Source organism: Lichenostomus cassidix, chromosome 3, assembly GCF_008360975.1.
Source record: "Lichenostomus cassidix isolate B80296 chromosome 3, HeHo_3.0, whole genome shotgun sequence".
Classification (NCBI taxonomy): Eukaryota; Metazoa; Chordata; class Aves; order Passeriformes; family Meliphagidae; genus Lichenostomus; species Lichenostomus cassidix.
Genome location: NC_139483.1, coordinates 72443206 through 72460838, shown reverse-complemented (window position 1 = coordinate 72460838; position 17633 = coordinate 72443206). Strand labels below are relative to the sequence as shown.

Below are 17633 nucleotides of genomic sequence, written 5' to 3'. Positions count from 1 at the left end.
AGAGCAGTGCTCACGTTCACCAAGAACTACAAGGAATTCTAAAGGACTGGAGAGGCAAAACTGTACTATCCTTGCAGGGACGCAGGTCTCCTTCAAAATATGGTAATGTCCTCTATATGTCCACTGACTGACTTTCTCATGGTTGCCACTGCTTTGCAGAGAGCAAAAGATGATCTGTTTTGTAGCTTCTAACCCAAGCCCTTTACAGAAGGTTGTGCAGTGTTTGTAACCCTGCATTACTCTAGCAACGAGGCTGATTTAAGAGACAGATCACACACCAGAAGTAAGATTTCCAGAGCCCTGTATTTGAGCTCATTTAGAAGCACTGCATAAATACCATTTAGTCTTAACAATTTATTATTGTTCAATGTATTGATTTGTTCAAAAGCTTTCTGTATTGGCATTCCAATTTAAGGCAGCTTTCCAGGCTAATCTCCTGGAAAGAATGGCTCTGATGTAGCAGTCTACTTGATCCCCTCTGCCACGAACACTAATGGACAGACAACAGCTCTCCTGCAACAGGCTTGTATCGGCTTGATCCTTCCAATCTGGACTATCTATCAAGCTCAGTCACTCTTGTAACCTTTTAATATAGCTGGAATACAGTATCATTCACTTCTAGCCAATAGTTCCTTAATGCTTCTTACTGCCTTGCTGTGATTTTGTTCTACTTTCTAGAGTTCATCTTCCTGTTTTCGTTCTCTGAATGGGATTCCAGTTCAGAAAGACTCCAGATGGTTTCAGTAGTCTGCAGTACTCTTCTGCATAAGCAAGGGGGTATCTAAATGTGGTCTTCAATTATCTTATGTCAGGCTCTCAGATTAGTTGCTTGGAGATTTTATTGAACACCACCCAAGGACAGTCTTTGCTATCATGCCCCCAGATTTTACCTCCTCTACAGAGACAAAGCTTGTCATTATCATTGTGACTTTTACCTCTCTTATCATTATATAATCACCATCAACAGAACTGTCTGGTGGTTCATGTAACAGTCCCTACGGCTTTGCACACAAATTCTGTAATATGTTTTATTTATTCACTTCATTAGACCATGAACTTTACCATAGAATCACTGTTCTACCATAAGGACCCGCTCTACCATTCCAAGTGCAACTCTAGGAACAACACATTATGCTACTTATCTTTTTTCCACCAAGCCTTAAAATTGCTACTACATCAGCACCTTCATCTAAACCCAGTCTCATTTATGCATCACAGCTTTTATGCTTCAAGATCCAAACGTGTGTTTCTACAAAAATTCTAGATTTAGATGCCTAGCCACAGATTTTTTTGTGTAGGATGTTCTTCATTCCTTCCTACCTGAACTTTGATAGTTCTCCTACCATTTCATCTAAGACTTTTAATAGATTTGCAACTAAGTAGGTCATCCTAAATTGCATGTTTTATTGCACCTGGGTTTTTTCCTCCTCAGACTTAAAATTTTATGATAGGAAATACCTTTTTCTAAAAGGAATCCAGTTGGGGTTTGGTTATTCACACCACAGGATAAGCAAACATAATTTGTACTCTTTCTTTTATTTATACAATGTACAGTTAGTGATGTATGTATCCTAAAAGCCCATTCAAAAGCATTTCAGAATTCTAATACAGCACATTTTCTTTTGCTTTTGAAAGACTGACAATGTAGCCTGCTAGTTAATTACCTACATAGTGTATTTTTCTTCTAGTGTTTGGAGGCTTTTGGACCTCTATTATTTACTACAACTTCTCCTCCATGGACTAATCAGCCATTTTTCAGAATAAATACATAACCAAAACATTAAAATCTGCTATTTACTTTTGTTATTCAATTAATTCTCTGAAAAAAATTCCCTGGTATCACTGTTGTAAAAGGCACCTCTGAGTAATGATCTCTTTGCTAGAGCAATTAGGTTTATTAGTTTTAAATAATTTAATTTATACCCATCATATATCCAAGTGTTCAAATGCTGTAGCTGTTTAGGAGACCTGTGCATGACAGCTATAAAAACTGCCACAACCCAGATATCTAGGGCAAGGGAAGCTACTACAGACGAAATAATATTTAAGAGTAGCAACCTTGAAAATAACTAGCTCTCTTCCCTCAAATGTTGGTTTTTTTTCCTTTCTTCCCCTAGACCAGCCAGACTAGCCTTTTATTCTTTACATTTTATTCAATCTATTGCACACAAATTCAAAATTTTAATGTGCTACACATTTTCACGTTTGAATTGACTAACTACGTGTTGATGTTCTCAAGATAAAGCTGAAAACTTTGACAGCTGGCAAGGGGGCAGTTGGGTTTTCTGTTGCTCAGGAAGGTGTGGGAGGTGTAGGTATGTAGATAGGAATACATGAATTTTGTGGTAACGAGGGTGTCTACTTTTCATTACTCTTTTTGTGCAGGACAGAGGCAGTTGGAACTTTTGGGGAGCGAGGTTAATATGATTTATTCTTCACCTCTGACAGCAGCTGAGAACCCCACAGCAAGAAAACTAAGCAGCTGATGTGATGTGCAAGAAAAGCTTTTGGCACTGTCAATTCAGGTTGCCATCTGACTTGTCACACTGCTCAATGCTGATCACAGTTTGAAGACTAGTTCTTTAACTACTGGTCTAGAGGTGTCCACTTAACTTTTGACAGCACTGGCTGATGTACTGCATCACTACCAAACTGTCAGATGATCATAGCTGGATCATTCTGACAGAGGGTGGAAACATGCCATGTCAGTCAGTGGAAAAGATGTGGGCTGAGAAGGAAATGATACTTGCGAGCAGGCAGTTCAGGATGTAGTCGGTAAAAGAAAGCTCAGAACTAAAAGTTTGAGAGAAGCATATCCTTGTGCACCCAGTGACACACACCACGCTTCCTCTTCCAAAGTTATGATACAGCAGATATGGACCAGCCCGTGATTTTTTTTGAACAGGAATTTATTTTCTGAAGTATGTTTTACACAGCACAAACACAGCCTGACATCCAACAATGCTTTCTTTACGTGGGCCAGTAAGTTTAAGAAGCCCTTGAAAACCAGCAGTTTTCATTGACAGAGTCCTCTGACTCTGTACCAAGGAAATTGCCAAACAATTATGGTAAAGGACAGATGGGTAGCAAGCCACAGAACCTATCACCTTAAACCAGCATCCAGGCTATATATAATGTGCATTTTGCACCACTTACAGTTTAACAAGATTTGTTTCAGAGGCTTAGACTCCTCCAGCCCTGAAGCTATTGTGACGACAAATAACCTATAACTGAAACAAGAAGTCTTCTCTGACAAGTTTGTAAGTTTAAACAACTGCAGAGAGACACGAGTATATCTGCAAAACCAGTGACTACAGTGAAGGGAAGACATTCTGACCCTTACTTAAGTAAGTGTTTGTATACAGCAAAAAACCTTGCTTTTACAAAGCTTTGTTGAAGCAAATGTTCCCTTACAGCACACAGTGCTAACCTAGCAGCAATACCTCTGCACCCTTCACAATGCATACACAAGCCAGACATTTCTGTACTTGGGAGATGACAAAGGATATAATGAGAGCGCCTCTCCTTCGTTCACATCACAGAGAAGACCCACTGTTCAAGGTTACTCTTGCAAAGCTGAGCGTTGACCTCTGGCCTCTCACAGCTTCAGACCTGTTGTCACACTTCTACTAAAGGACAAAAACATACTACGCATTTATGTAGCTTAAAGTAACAGGATGGCCCTGTATCTCATGCCTAAAGTAAGAGCACATACAGAGATTTATGACTTTCTTGGTACTCCTGCACAGTGAGAGACTCGCTCTTTAGTTCAGACAACAAAGACTTCTGCATTTACATGGGAACACCTGGCAACTCTACCTCCAGATGACACGATGTGGTTCGGTTCTACTTGACAGCTCTTTCTTTTAACCACAGATGGTAGTGGTTACTATATTCAGACAAAAAAAAGGAACCCAGTTTCCTTGTTGTTGCCAAAAAAGCAGGGTAAGTCCTTCACATATATTGTATCACCTTGTACTGACTTTTTTACAGCAGAAGACAACTTTTTTTCACCCTACTAGGTACTTCTCTGAAAGAAGAAAGTAAGATTGTAAGATTTTTTTTTTTTTTTTGCAGATTATTCATTTTGCAGATAATTCAACTGGATATCACCTAGAGAGGATTTATCGGAACCCAAGGTGCAGTCTCACTGGAAAAGTTTGACTACAAATCCACTTGACTCAGGAATATTGGTAAGCACCCAGAGAACAGAACAAACTCCTTTTCCACTTCCACGTTATTTAAAAAAAAATCATTAAGATGTCAAACTGAATTAAAATGTGAATTCAAACACCAAAGAAATGTGGCGACAAGCCTTCACTGCTGTCAGAGAGGCAACAGACTATCCATAGGCTTAACAGCCAAACTATTCTTTGGGGAGCCTCTGGTGCAGTAGCAAGGTCTGACCACTTTGTGGGCAGACACAAGATCATTGTAACAGGAATACTTGGAAGTGGGTGGTCAGGAGCACATAAGTGTTTCTGAAAGACTTAATTCACTGCACCACTTGGAAACTTTTCATGTCTGAACAGGGCAATGCGCCCCCAGTAAGTTAGCTACAAAGCAGATTCTCTTAAAGATTGACAAAATACAGTACCCCTGGTGGGCATATACATAAAATCTCTCCAACTTGTACTAGGTGGAGTTAAGCTTTTATTTGTTCACACTCCTTTCCCATGTTGTCAGGAGGCAACTTTCTCAGTCAGAGATGAGTAAAACTCTTTATCATGACAAAAGAGTTTACTGGAGTGCCAATCTGAAGCCATATGGTAAATACTTTGCGATGATAAATGCTGATAACCTTAAACTTGCTTGGAACATTATTCACATTGATGGCTCTCAGTTCTTTGCAGTATCCCTCTCAACCTAAATACAATGTTTTAATTAAAATTACACAGATCAGCTACTTTATTCCTTTGCATTTAAATCTTCCTTTTCCAACTAACCTGTGAAAGTAAGTCGGCAAAAGCATGAAGAATTTTCTCCCACATTGATGCCACAAACATCCTTGCTGTCCTACATTATTGTAAAAAGAAAACCTCATATGCCACCATAAAAGAATAAATTCAGTACCACACAAAACTACACTTTTCAAAGTCCTTACTCAAGAGTTCAAAGTATATTCACTTGAGATCTCTAAAAATATTTTCAACTATGGAAGCTGCAGAGGATTAGAAATTTCAGATTTGCTATGCTTTTTGACCCTCATCATTTCCTTCCCACCTTACTAGAAAGTCTATTCAAGTTTTGCTGTTAATCACCCTCTCATCTTTAATAACTCAGATTCACTTACTAATAAAAGTGACAAAGAAATTCAGTATTGCATAGTACATATTATATACTATATAACAAATATTTACTGCACAAAAGCAAAATTTGTATTGATCACAGATTCATGCTGCAAATATACTTCATCACACTTCACAGAAATAAAAGCACAAACAAAAGCAGAAAATGGTAAGAAATTTGATCTTCTGATAGTCAAAAGAGAAAGGCTTCAGTTAACAAAACTGATGGTGAGGAAAATAAAAGATACTGGCAAAAAATCTTACACTTAAATTCCAGTTTAAGCAATACATACTCAGCAGTCAAATTACATGGCTGGTATAAATCCACTGGATTCTGAGTCAGAATTCATGCAGTGAGTAAAACATCCCTCTTTTCTTTCATGTGCTAAACCATAACTTTAAGAAATAATTATTTTAAAAATATGTCTAGAAGACAGTTTTGTCTTAAGGACTTTTTAAGGAAACTTCTGAGACACAATAGAATAAGCACCAATATTCCTCCATTCTCTTACCCAATATATCCAGCTGCCGTAAGTGCGTACAGTTGGCAGCGAGCTCCTCGATGTCTGTGTCACACACAGACCTGTTGGCCGTAAGAAAGAGCTTCTGCAAATTTGGGAGTTTCCGTGCAAGGTTTGTGAAGCAGCCTGTACTGCTCTGGAGGGTAGGGCACCAACCAAGATCAAGTTCTTCCAAAAGCTGGCAGCCTGAAGCCAATTCCGCAATCCCGCTTTCAGTAATGTTTTTACATCTCCACAAATCCAAACTGCGAAGCTTTTTGCATTTTGCTCCCATCATGCTTGCTATAAGGTCATAGTCTTCAATCTGCGAGGAAAGTAAACACTTGGTCATGTGTAGCATCACTCCAGACATACAGAGGTGTTTCAAGGTTTGCTTCCTAACACACATAACAGATTTGTCTTAAGCATTTCTCATTCTTAAAGAGCTCTGAAATTTGTTCATTGTATGGTACACTGAGATCTACTTTTATAAAAGACAAAAATAAAATAAATTTCCTATAAACCCCAGATATAAGTGTTTTTAAATTCCCTTAATACTGAGAATCAAAAAGCAGCAAAAAGTTGTTTCTTCGAATAAACTTTTTTTTTTCTGCAGTTTTTCCCTTTAAAAGATAATTACAACAGCTTTTATGACCACAGGAAGTGCAACCACTGAAGAATGATTGAAGAATGTACTTATTTCCATTTTAGGTGGATCAGTTGCTGCATCTCCTTATGCAAGTCTTTTTAATTACTTATTAAGTGGTTATGCATATAAAGAATGCACAAAAACTTAGAGGCTGAAGAACTCTGAGAAAGCCTACAAACTACATTTTAGGCCTACTAAACTAGTACATAACCCTTAAGTATATGACCAAGCTGTATTCATCTTGGACCTTCCAAAGAGTATTGAGTCTTGTATCAACCTCACATTTAACACACCTTTGTGAAACAAATCCAGATTGGTTCCAAAGCAAGCAAGTGCACACACACACCCACCCCACATACACCCCCTGAATGGTCCAAGTACTCACCATGACACAGCTGCCCAGGCTGAGGTGCTGCAGCTCCGAGCAGAAGTTCAAAATACTGAGCAGGGCTGTTTGCTGCCACGGGGGAACATATCAGAAGGAAATATGGAAAGTGAAACAAAGAGAATAGGTCAATTAGACATTAAAGGCTGTCACCACATTTCCTGAACTACAGCTCAAAACTCTTTTACAGATGTCTCAAATGCCACTTAATGAGTCTCTGGGTACTTTCCCCATTGATTGCCTTAAAGAAATGGTAATCGTTACAAACCTTTATGCAAGTCACTTTGGATGGGGTTCTGTACTGCCCTGAAGATACCTCCACACCACTGACCTATCAGCCCATTTCCCACAGGAGAGCTGATGAAGAAGTGTGGCAAGATCAAATAACGGCAAGGCCAGCCTGCAAACACAGAGGGGCTGGTGACACAGCAGAGAAAGAGGGCAGCCTCTGACATTCGCCCATCAGCCGCAGCCTGATGGAACTGCCAATAGAGCTGCACAGCATCAGGGCTGGGCTGCTGACTTTAATGTCAAAGGAGGCTCCGTGCTGACAAGGATGCTGACAGCCATTGAGCACTTGTCACTACTATCATGCAGACTGAAACAGATATAATGTGTATTTTACAGTCCAGTTCCTGCCACTTAATGTGGCCATTCTTTGCGGAAAGTACTGCACATTGCTCAGCCTGAAATTGGACTGCAACATCAGATGCACCTTAGAATAAGTACACAGCTGGTCTGTTTCACAATAAAGGAAACGTCACAGATTTTTACCTGTGTGTCTGAGATACAGAAAAGACTCTTCTGCATTGTCTGTAGCCATATTTTGTTTTGTAGTTGGAAACACACAAAGTGCGAAAAAAAGAATATAAACTGGGATTCACATCACAAATAGCTGTGCATCATACTTCAAACATCACTTCATTAGGACTTTGTAACCTATATGAGCTTTAAAACAGGACTAGGCTTCACAACATATTAACAACAAAAATATGTGGATTTCTACAGGATATACAACAGTTTCTAACAGAAAAAAAGCAATATACAAGCGACAAAATAATCTACTGTTATGAGTAATTACAACAAGAACACTAGTCAACAAAGTTTGTATCCAAGGGTAGTATAATTTATAGTTTCTTTAAATACAAATTCACTTGTTTTCAGGAAGTTTACAGTTAAATGCTTTACTTAGTTTCCTCAGTTTGTTCACTCTAATGAAACCAGGTAGAAATATGATCTTTTGCCATATCACCAAGAAACATCTGATTCCTTGCACTGAAAGACTGGCAGACACAGAACAGGGACATAGCATGAGGTATTCACAGAGACCATTTCAGACATTTAATTTAGCTGTCTCCAGGGAGCAATTATAAACACCCAACACTTGACATGTATGGAATCTTTATTCCAGCTTGGCCTTCTAAGATCTGATTTCCCAAAGGCAGCCTAAAAGTAGATGCTGAGAGTAAGCTTTCCACACATACATTTTGGTGGAAGTCCTAACAAGTCAGTGTCCTCCTTTTGCCTATTGACTTTCATTCACATTTTTAAAGGAAAAGGTAACTAGTGAATGAAATATAAGCATTAAAAAGTCATTATTAAAAAAATTATTAAGAATATTTTAAGGTTGGTGAATGTGTAAATATCCAATTCATTTTAAACTGCACAGTTAATAAGCAAATTTTTCATTTGGATCATTAAAGCAGAACAAACAAATAAAGAGAATGAGACATAGCCTTTCCTATTCAACCCAGTGAAAGCTATGAGCTTTAGAACCTACTCAGATGCACAAATTAAAAACAAAATCCCCAAGCCCCTGTCTGCAAACCTTAAATATTGGAGCTAAACAAGTCAGTTTCTGACTGCACACAGAGCTCCAAACAAGGTTTCTGCAGGTATTCAGATGACTCCACAGGAAAGCTGAACACATTGCTGCATTCCATCGAGTTTTTTAGTAATGGTTTCCAGATCGGAATTTAAACACTGGCCTGAAAGGATGGGAAACTGCAATTTTTTCCTTAATTGACACAAACAGTACAAAAGTGAACAGTTACTCTGAGCAGCTTGTAGGATATGAGATTGATTCCATGCTTCTTCAGAGAGGGGTGAAATAGAGAGGAAGACTAGTATCCATAGTTATATTGATAGATAACTGAGCGCCGTGTATCAACTTCAGCAGGAATGCCACGGATCTCCCAGAGAACCTTTTTAGTCCCTCTCTTTTTGTACTTCCTGTACCGGCATGCGCTGAGTCCACATTTTCAAAGGTCGTTTCACAATTTATTATTTTAAACCATTATTTAAAAAAACAAAACAACTTCAAAAAAAGCACTAGAAATCTGAGTAATAGAAGGCAGCTTGGTAGAACACCATGTCATACCATCACAAATCATGCCAAGTCAAGCCCAAGAGTAAACAACTACAGACTCAATGTTCATATACTGGTTATATTAATTCCTCTTCTGGGGTGCATACATGCCCACACACAGCAAACCAGATTTCCTTCAGACACAGTGTCTGTTCTTCTATAACTGAGGTGGGCACTGCATATGTCATGGAAGAAGAAAAAACCCTTTGTGCATGCCTAGCCGTGTCTCAGTCAGTTGAGAATCCAGGTGGCAAAAGACATGAAAATAGCAGGAGAGAATGGCAGCTCACAGAATCCATATGCACTACATATAGAAGGACTATCATTGTAATAACCTGTCTGTGTCAAGCCATCTGTCAGTACAACAACATGAGTGACAACACTCCTACTTAAGCAAAGGAGAACAGCAAGGCAATCACCCAATCCTGGAGCTGTAACATAGGCCAACTTTCAAATGTTAGAGTGCTTTGCAAGAGGAGCTAAGAGGCCACCTAAACTCTGGAGCAGCAAGCCTTACTCTGGAGTCTAATTTCACTTTCTCAGCCAAGCAGAGACAGTCAAATCAAAGATTATCCCTCTAACAACATTCTTCAGCCTAGTAGCCAAGATATGTACTGTTTGGGGATTTTTTGAGTTGCCCCTAAACCAAAGGCAAAGTTTAGCTTTGTACCTGCTCCCTTTTACAGGAATTGAGAGAAGAGTGGATGATTATAAAAACCCCAAAACACACTAAAACAAAAAAACACTCTGGAAACAAACTTTAGGTAAGATTTACTTTTGCTTTGTTGAATCATGGCTTCAGTGGACTATATTTCTTTTGCCACCCAAGAAAAAAAAAAACCCACCAAAATGATAAATTTTTATAGGATGCCACAGACAACAGGAAAAGTTCAAAGTGGGCAAATAAAATGGTCTGCCCAATCCTCCATTCCCAGGAAAGATTTTTTTAGATGAGGAAAACATACAGTGAAGAAGTTGCTTTGAGAGAAGACTTTGACGTCAAACTGATCAGAAGGATACGACAGTGCTGCTAAACACAACATTACAGAGCAGATTTCAGAAATATTTTAGGGCATACTAGTTAGTCATAAACCTCAGAAAAAGGGAAGATAGCCTGAAGATTCTCTGAAATCTTTTTATACGGGTAGAACAAATGTCTGTCAGAAAGGACATCAACAGAGCTGATCCTGGCTTGAACAAGAGATGAAATTACCACTTAAAATCCTGTCTGCTCTACATAAGACAGGTGACAGTCTGCCAAAACATTAAAGTCCTCTACTCTGTAATAGACACCTGGATACATACAATAATACCTACTGGAAGACAGTTATGTCCTGTCTATACTGGGCTGATATTGGACTAAATTGTATCCTATCCAGCACACTACAGGCTAGAACTACCCTGTTGGAGAACCAAGTGAGGCACTCCACTTACATAAAACATATGAGAAGTCTGAATCATGTCTTTCTGCATGCAGGCACAAAGTTAAGATGACACAGAAGTTAACAAGTTAACACATCAAACAGGTTAACAACTCCTTAAAATAATAAAAAAAAAGATCTGCCAGGTTATCATAAGTAAAACCACACTTCTACAGGCTGAGCATACACTTATGAAGAGCCCCACACTGAAACAAAAAGCAGACTATCAAATGAATGGAAAAGAAGAAGGAAACCACCACTTGCTTTAAGAAAATTACAAACAAGTTCTTGGCAAATCAGGAAGAAAAGTCAAGTGTGGTACTTACCACTTGACATCAAGATAATCGACCACATAGGTTATTTATTGGGATCAAGTAATCTGAATCTCCTTTGAATTTGATTCGCCTCTTCATACTACAAATTGACGTTTACAACTTTTGCAAAAATACTTCAGATAATGAATCAAATTACTTTTAATTTCAGGGGGGAAAAATTGAGATGCTTGACTAAATGTTAACTCTGCTTTAGGACTTCCAGAAATACCTTAGTGAATAGCAGCTGCTCTGTGGTCCTGCATGGAAAGAGGGGACAAAGAATCTTGATGGCAGCACATAATTGGATTAATATTTTAAGGCTACAGCTACTACTATATATGACTAATGCATCTTTGGAACAGCAATTTTTTCCCACATGTAAAACTGGATAAAAGGAGCTTTTAAAGACTCCTTGAAAAATAAAGAAAACAACTACCAGTAATCCCCCATAAATAACACAGCTCAACAACAGGGAGAAAACTCTTCCCTCCAATTTTGATTTTTCATAGCAAAAATACTGCAGAAACATAGTTATTTGTCATTAAATTAAACTATATTTCCAAATAGTTGATGTATCAGTCTGCCTTAAGCCAGTGAAGTATACTTTCATAGGTACCACACCGAAAAAGTTTTAGCACACTAGAAGTACCTGTAGTAAAAAACCCAGCCAAACAAACAAGGAAATTCCCAGAAGAAACCAATTTTATTTCAATCAGAGTGCCACTATTGCTATAAATATTTGTAATTACAAACATCTCATGCAAATGTAAAAGATAATCTTGTCAAGACTGTCAAAAGTAATTAAAAATCTACAAAAATTCACAATACTTATTTTTTCCTCCCTTTGGCATTATACAGCACTAGAAGAAAGCCAAAAATCCACTGTTTGGGTGAAGGGATTCTCTTGGCACAGTCTGTGAAAGAACTAAGTCAGAAATTACTTGGCATCCGGTATTCTACCACAACGATTAAAAACCTCATTGGATGCAAAACCAAAACTCTGTAAACTTCTATTAAACCATGACTTTTGGAAGGTACAATAAGGCAAACCAATTTTGCCAGTAAGTAAAAAAAGGTCTACTTCATGAATTTCATGGTATCATACCTCCACATCTATAAACCTACAATCATGCTGCAACAGTTCCCAAAAGCAATTTTTTTTTTTTTTTTACAGAAAGAAGAATATAATACATTATTAATACAGAAAAACAAAAGCAGCATAATGGTGAAATACAGTTTTCATCTAAATCTGCTCCAACAAAGAAATATGATCCTGGGATTATTTTCACTGCCATTCCCCCCGCCCCCCCCCCAGTATTTTAAGGCTTCAAGATAATTTCAATTATGCACTTGTTGGTCTATGATGCTTTGAAACAATTACACCAAAAATACCAGGTACTGTGAGAGGTTTATAGAGATGAGATGCATGCTTATAAACACATTAGCCTTAGTTTTCAGAAAAAGTTTTCATACCTGCTGGTTGCCCAAAAAGCACTCATTTTCAGACTACTACTAAGATTTTGAGTTCCGAGGATACCTATTCTTAGTAGCTTATTTTTTACAGAAAAAACCCCCACATCTGGGGACAGTGCACAAACATTTAATAACACACAAAATACACAATATACTATGTCTTCAAATGAAACTTGGATCTAGAGGTCTAGAGCTATTCAAGTTGTTCACTTTCTTTTGGTCTATTTTCACTTCTATATATATTAAATTTCAGCTAAATGAAATGCTACAGAAAATGTCAGTTATAGAAACTGGCAGGGAATCACATGTCAAATTAGAACTAAATGGTGGCAAATTTGTTTTATGCTGAAGTCCTTCAGTTCCCCAAGCTACTTCATGGGAAAACAAATACAAGAGGTCACCTCATCCTTTACAAGGTAGCTTTTGTGGCCTTTTGGAAGACACCTATGTAGTCCCAGACAGATATCCACTGTAAGTATCCAAGCATTTTGTGCACAGAAATGATTATACTGCTTAAGCAAGCCTTAATAATCCTTTTCTCAAATTTTCCAGAGGAAAAAAAAGGCTGAGCTTTGTAACAAACTCAACTTCCTGCAACTTAGAAAAGCATGTTATGTTATGTACAGTATTTCAAGTACTTACACACACCCTTATGTAGAGTATCCAACATAGTACCATGCATGTCAGAGAATCTCAGTCTTCTTCCTATCTTCCCTCATACCACAGCTACAAAATTAGTAAGTTGCTACTACACAAATTTTGTTGATAGAAGAAATGTGGCATACAGAAACTGTGCATCTTGTAACTGGCCATGGGCCTGGTCAGAGATCAGGAGAACAAAGCTCCTGGGTTAAGTCCTCAATTTAGTCCTCAATTAGTGTCATCAGCACTAAGTCAGAGAATCACAGAAGAGCTAAATGTGGGAACGAACTTCTGGAGACTGTTTAGCCCAGACCACCTGGCTCCAGCTCAGCTGGTATCCCCAACCTGACTGAAAAATGCTGTCAAGAGATGGAGGACCCAGTCTCTTTCCGGAATAATCCCCCTACCCTGCCTTTAAAAAGCACAATCACAAGGGTATTTGAGTGATGCCTTCTGACATTAATGCAGACAATTTTCATTTATAGATTCAAAATAAACATGGCAATAAATAATTTTCCTCCACAGTAGAAGCTGGCATTAGAACAGGAATTCTATTCTCTCTCAAGCATCCATCAGCTATCACCTTGGAAGATACAACATGGAAAGAAACACGATGAAAAGTTGAAACGTATTTGTTAAAAATCAGTTCCCCATCTCCCCTTAATGCACTTGGATTATTGGACCATTTCTGAGATGCGATTTTTGAGACAGTGATAAAACTTTTGTCTCCAAATCTTTATGACACACATTGAAAGAAACAGATGCAATAAGAACAAGGTGGAATGAGCCTTATTACTGAGTGCAGGTGTAGTCTTTCAAAAGTCAGAACATTAGGCATCTCACAAACAGGCCCAGTACAATTTGCAAGCTGGGAATCAGAATGTACAGGGGCACCTTTTTGTTCTCTACAGCTACTTGGCAGTGCCAGGGCCACAGCAGGGACTGGGACACAGCAACACAGCAATTACTGAATTAATTCAATGAAAGTAATAGTCTCTGCAGTTAATTAAATTACTGTACTTTGGTTTTGCTTTATTTGGTCAAATTATGTCCTCCCTTATGTCTGCAAATCTGTTTTACACCTTCATTCTTCCCCCTCACTTCACATTACAGGCTGAAAACACCAAATTCCACCCTATGAGCCTCATATGAAATCAAAAAGCACCATCAAGGCCCTGTATCACATGATTATTTGTCACTGATTCAACTTGCTTCCAGGAATCCATATTCCAGCTAGAGCCTTTCACCTTTTTATTCCCTCCTATTTGTTTGCAACTCTTCATCCTAAAGATTCATACTCAAGCCAATGAAATTTTGTCCAAACTGAAAACTCTCAAACAACAGCTCTCAAAAGTACGACATGACCCATAACAAGTTATTTCTGAAAACTCTGTAGAACTATTTTATGGCAGCATTAACTCTTATATTGCTCATGGCATAAGAAAATATGAGCTATTACATTTATTGCTACGATTCTCTTGCTTCTTTTTGGTATACTAGATTTTCAGTGTCCTCTCTCACAGCTGCCCAAGTTCCAAATTTGCTTTTCATCAAAATTATCAGAGACAAAATCTATAAACACAACACTTGATTTAAAATGTGTGAAAAACAAAGTCATTTGTCCACTGTAATTAGGTTTAAATTTAGTTCATTTTGTTTCTCTTCAAATATAAGTGCAATACAAACTTCAAAAAATTTTTCTTTACACATTAGAAAGATTTCAGAATATCATGCAACATGAATATATAATCTTACATTAAAATTTACACCCATCAATACGAAGACTGACAAGTTCTCCTACTGTAATTATGGCTTTGGTTTCTTTAAAATACAGTTTGGGCTGCATTATTTACATGAACCGAATACTTCAAAATAAGCATTAAGATAATATTCATGCTGAAGGATTAAGATGTGCACTGGAAATTACTGTATACAGTAATACTTCCACTGTTCGTTGTATTCTTCAAATGTATCAATGCCAACAAGTGCCTAAATTATGTTGTGAATGCACTCTCAACGAATAAACATTAAAGAGTTATGTATCAGTAAATATCAAAACCACTAGGACAAAAATCCCACAAGTATAATAGTGGTCTTGAGCACACAGAAACTGCACTTATAAAATTTTGAGACTAGTTTCTCAAAGCAAGACACGAATTATTCAAGCATATACATAATCAAAGAACATTTGAGAACCTTTAATAATGAACTTACAGCATGGGAAAAAAGAGCTGCATTTTGTGGGGAGGAGTATAGCCATGCAGGACACTTTTTGAGTTACTGAAAAGTTACTGAAAGTAACTGGACTTTCCTTCTAACAGAAAGGCTGAAATAATTCAATGGCATTGGAAGATTCAAATCAGAGGTTTGAAAACAATTTTATACACACAGCCTCACACTCAATATGTCAAGGAAATAACACTATATATGGCCTTAAGAATCAGCAGCATTAGGACCAAAGACCACAACCACCTCCAGATGGTACAGCAATCTTCCAAAGTAGCAGTGCACTACGTAGCAAAACAGCATTGCTCATTTAACTAAAGACATACACTTAAAAATTGGGGCTTTGATTACAGAGACAATGGCAACATTTTAAAATACAAAACCTATTCAAAGAAAACAGCTAAAATAAGAAGAAACTGTAATAACAATTGCTCAGACAACATAACATTATCAATTTTATCACTGTCCTCAAAATCTATGCACCTAACAAAAAACATTGTCAGTAGTCAATTTTCTGCAGAGTGTTTCCTTAGAATTTATCTATTAGTGTCAGAGTAATCATATACATGGCAAAAGTATAACAAATACTTTTAATTTAGATGTTCAAAGAACCTTTTCCCTCTTTTTTAGTACTAAAAGGCAAAAAAAGTAAAGGGAAAGCCTACAGCAAGACTTAGACTGTGCAAGAAAATACTGCATCTGGGCAGGTACTTGGAAGTGGCATACAGGAGAAATACCATTTCTGTTATTTAAAGTTGTACCATTTATCCAGATGTGCTCTAACACATGAAAATTTTGTGGTTTATTTTGCTTATTGCTTGGTTTAAGAAAAAAGCAAGCCACCAAATTATTTAGGAAAACAGTCTAAATGAAATTAACAGATGTTTCTTTTGGTTTCTTCTTGGGTTTGCAGATAGAGTTTTAACAGAGCACCGTATGAGCTCTGCTCTTCTCACCTTCTTACTTTCTCGTAAAAAACACATACTTGTTATCAGTTAGCAGTGTTTTCTTAGTGGATCCACAGCCTCAGATTCTTTTCACTGAGCAGATCCAGTTGGAAACAATACAATGCCAAGCTCTTGATTAATTATTAGCATTGTTCCTCTGTTTGTTCCTTAGAAGCTCCAACAATGAAGACAGCAGTAGAAATTTCACAAAAATCAAGAACACTTACAGCTCTTTGACAAGTTTTAGAGAAGTCTCAATCACTTCACAACATGCTTGATCAATCCATCATTTTTTCCATATAGCCACCACTTTCTAACAAGCATTTCTGTACCAGCTAAAAAGCACAGAAGCAATGGCAGCCTATTTTGTACAGATAACCAAAGATTTGCACTAATGTTGAGAAAGGTAATGTTATTTCTACATATCTGTGACTTTTGTAGCTCTAATGCTCTAATTCAAATCCTATGCCACATCTTCTTTCTTTCCCTTTTATTTTTTGATCTGTAATGCTCAATGTACATTGTTAAGTGGCTTCATATTACCAAGTAACACACAAGCATTCTCTCCGATTTACCTATTTAAATTTCCAGAAATTTCTCTTCCACAGTTTGTTAGGAACGGTGCCTTTTTTTCCTACTTACACATAAAATGGAAGTGCAATCTTAAATAAACTTGATTATGAATGAATGATTCTTGTCAGCTACAAGCAGATGCATGTCCATACACATGAAAGGCAGAAGTGAATCTTTACAACTTAAAGAGTTTCAAAGTCAGGAAATCTTTACCACCTACATTCAATCTAATTTCAAGCTCTGCTCAGCAAAGTGATAGCAGAGAAACGACAGTTACCAATCACTTCAGAGTACATCTCATCTGCTGCACTATTACAAGCATGACGTCTCAAACTTCAGCAGTTACCAGATTCTAATCAATCAACAGTGGAAAATAATAAAATTATACAACCACTACCTCCGATACAATGATCTTTCCTGGATCTGAAAAAGCCTTGTGAATTAGAGCCAACAATCAAAATTAAATTAAGGAGATTTATCCAAGATTAACAGAAGGACGAGCAATGTAGAAACAAAACAGATGCACCCAAGGCACCAATTCAACTCTACTCAAAAAATGCACGGCTCACCAATTTGCTCTTTAGTTTGAAGAAAATAATAATTGCTTCAATACAGAGAGCACCTATCACAAAATAACAAGTTACTGAGGGGCACTGGCTTCATGGTGACTGTCTGCACACTCCACAGCAAACCCCACAATAAACACCAAACATTCCAGGTAGACTACCCTTTAATCTACCTTGTGTCACCCACTCACCTTACAGACACCTAGCTAGGCCTTGGCCACAAACGTACTTAGGATCCACCAAAAAAGGACAACAAGACCCAAATTACTCTAACACGAGTG

At 37.6% G+C, this 17633-nt stretch overlaps 1 protein-coding gene across 1 annotated transcript in view; it reads right to left on the bottom strand.

The window, feature by feature from the left end:
- Positions 1-17633, bottom strand: part of FBXL4 (F-box and leucine rich repeat protein 4) — a 63255-nt gene that overhangs the window by 11640 nt on the left and 33982 nt on the right. The window contains exons 7-8 of the mRNA XM_085056293.1: positions 6823-6894; positions 5801-6113 (exon numbers count right to left, since the gene is read on the bottom strand). Coding sequence (XP_084912419.1) covers positions 5801-6113; positions 6823-6894 — 385 coding nt within the window. The remainder of the gene's footprint in view (positions 1-5800; positions 6114-6822; positions 6895-17633) is intronic.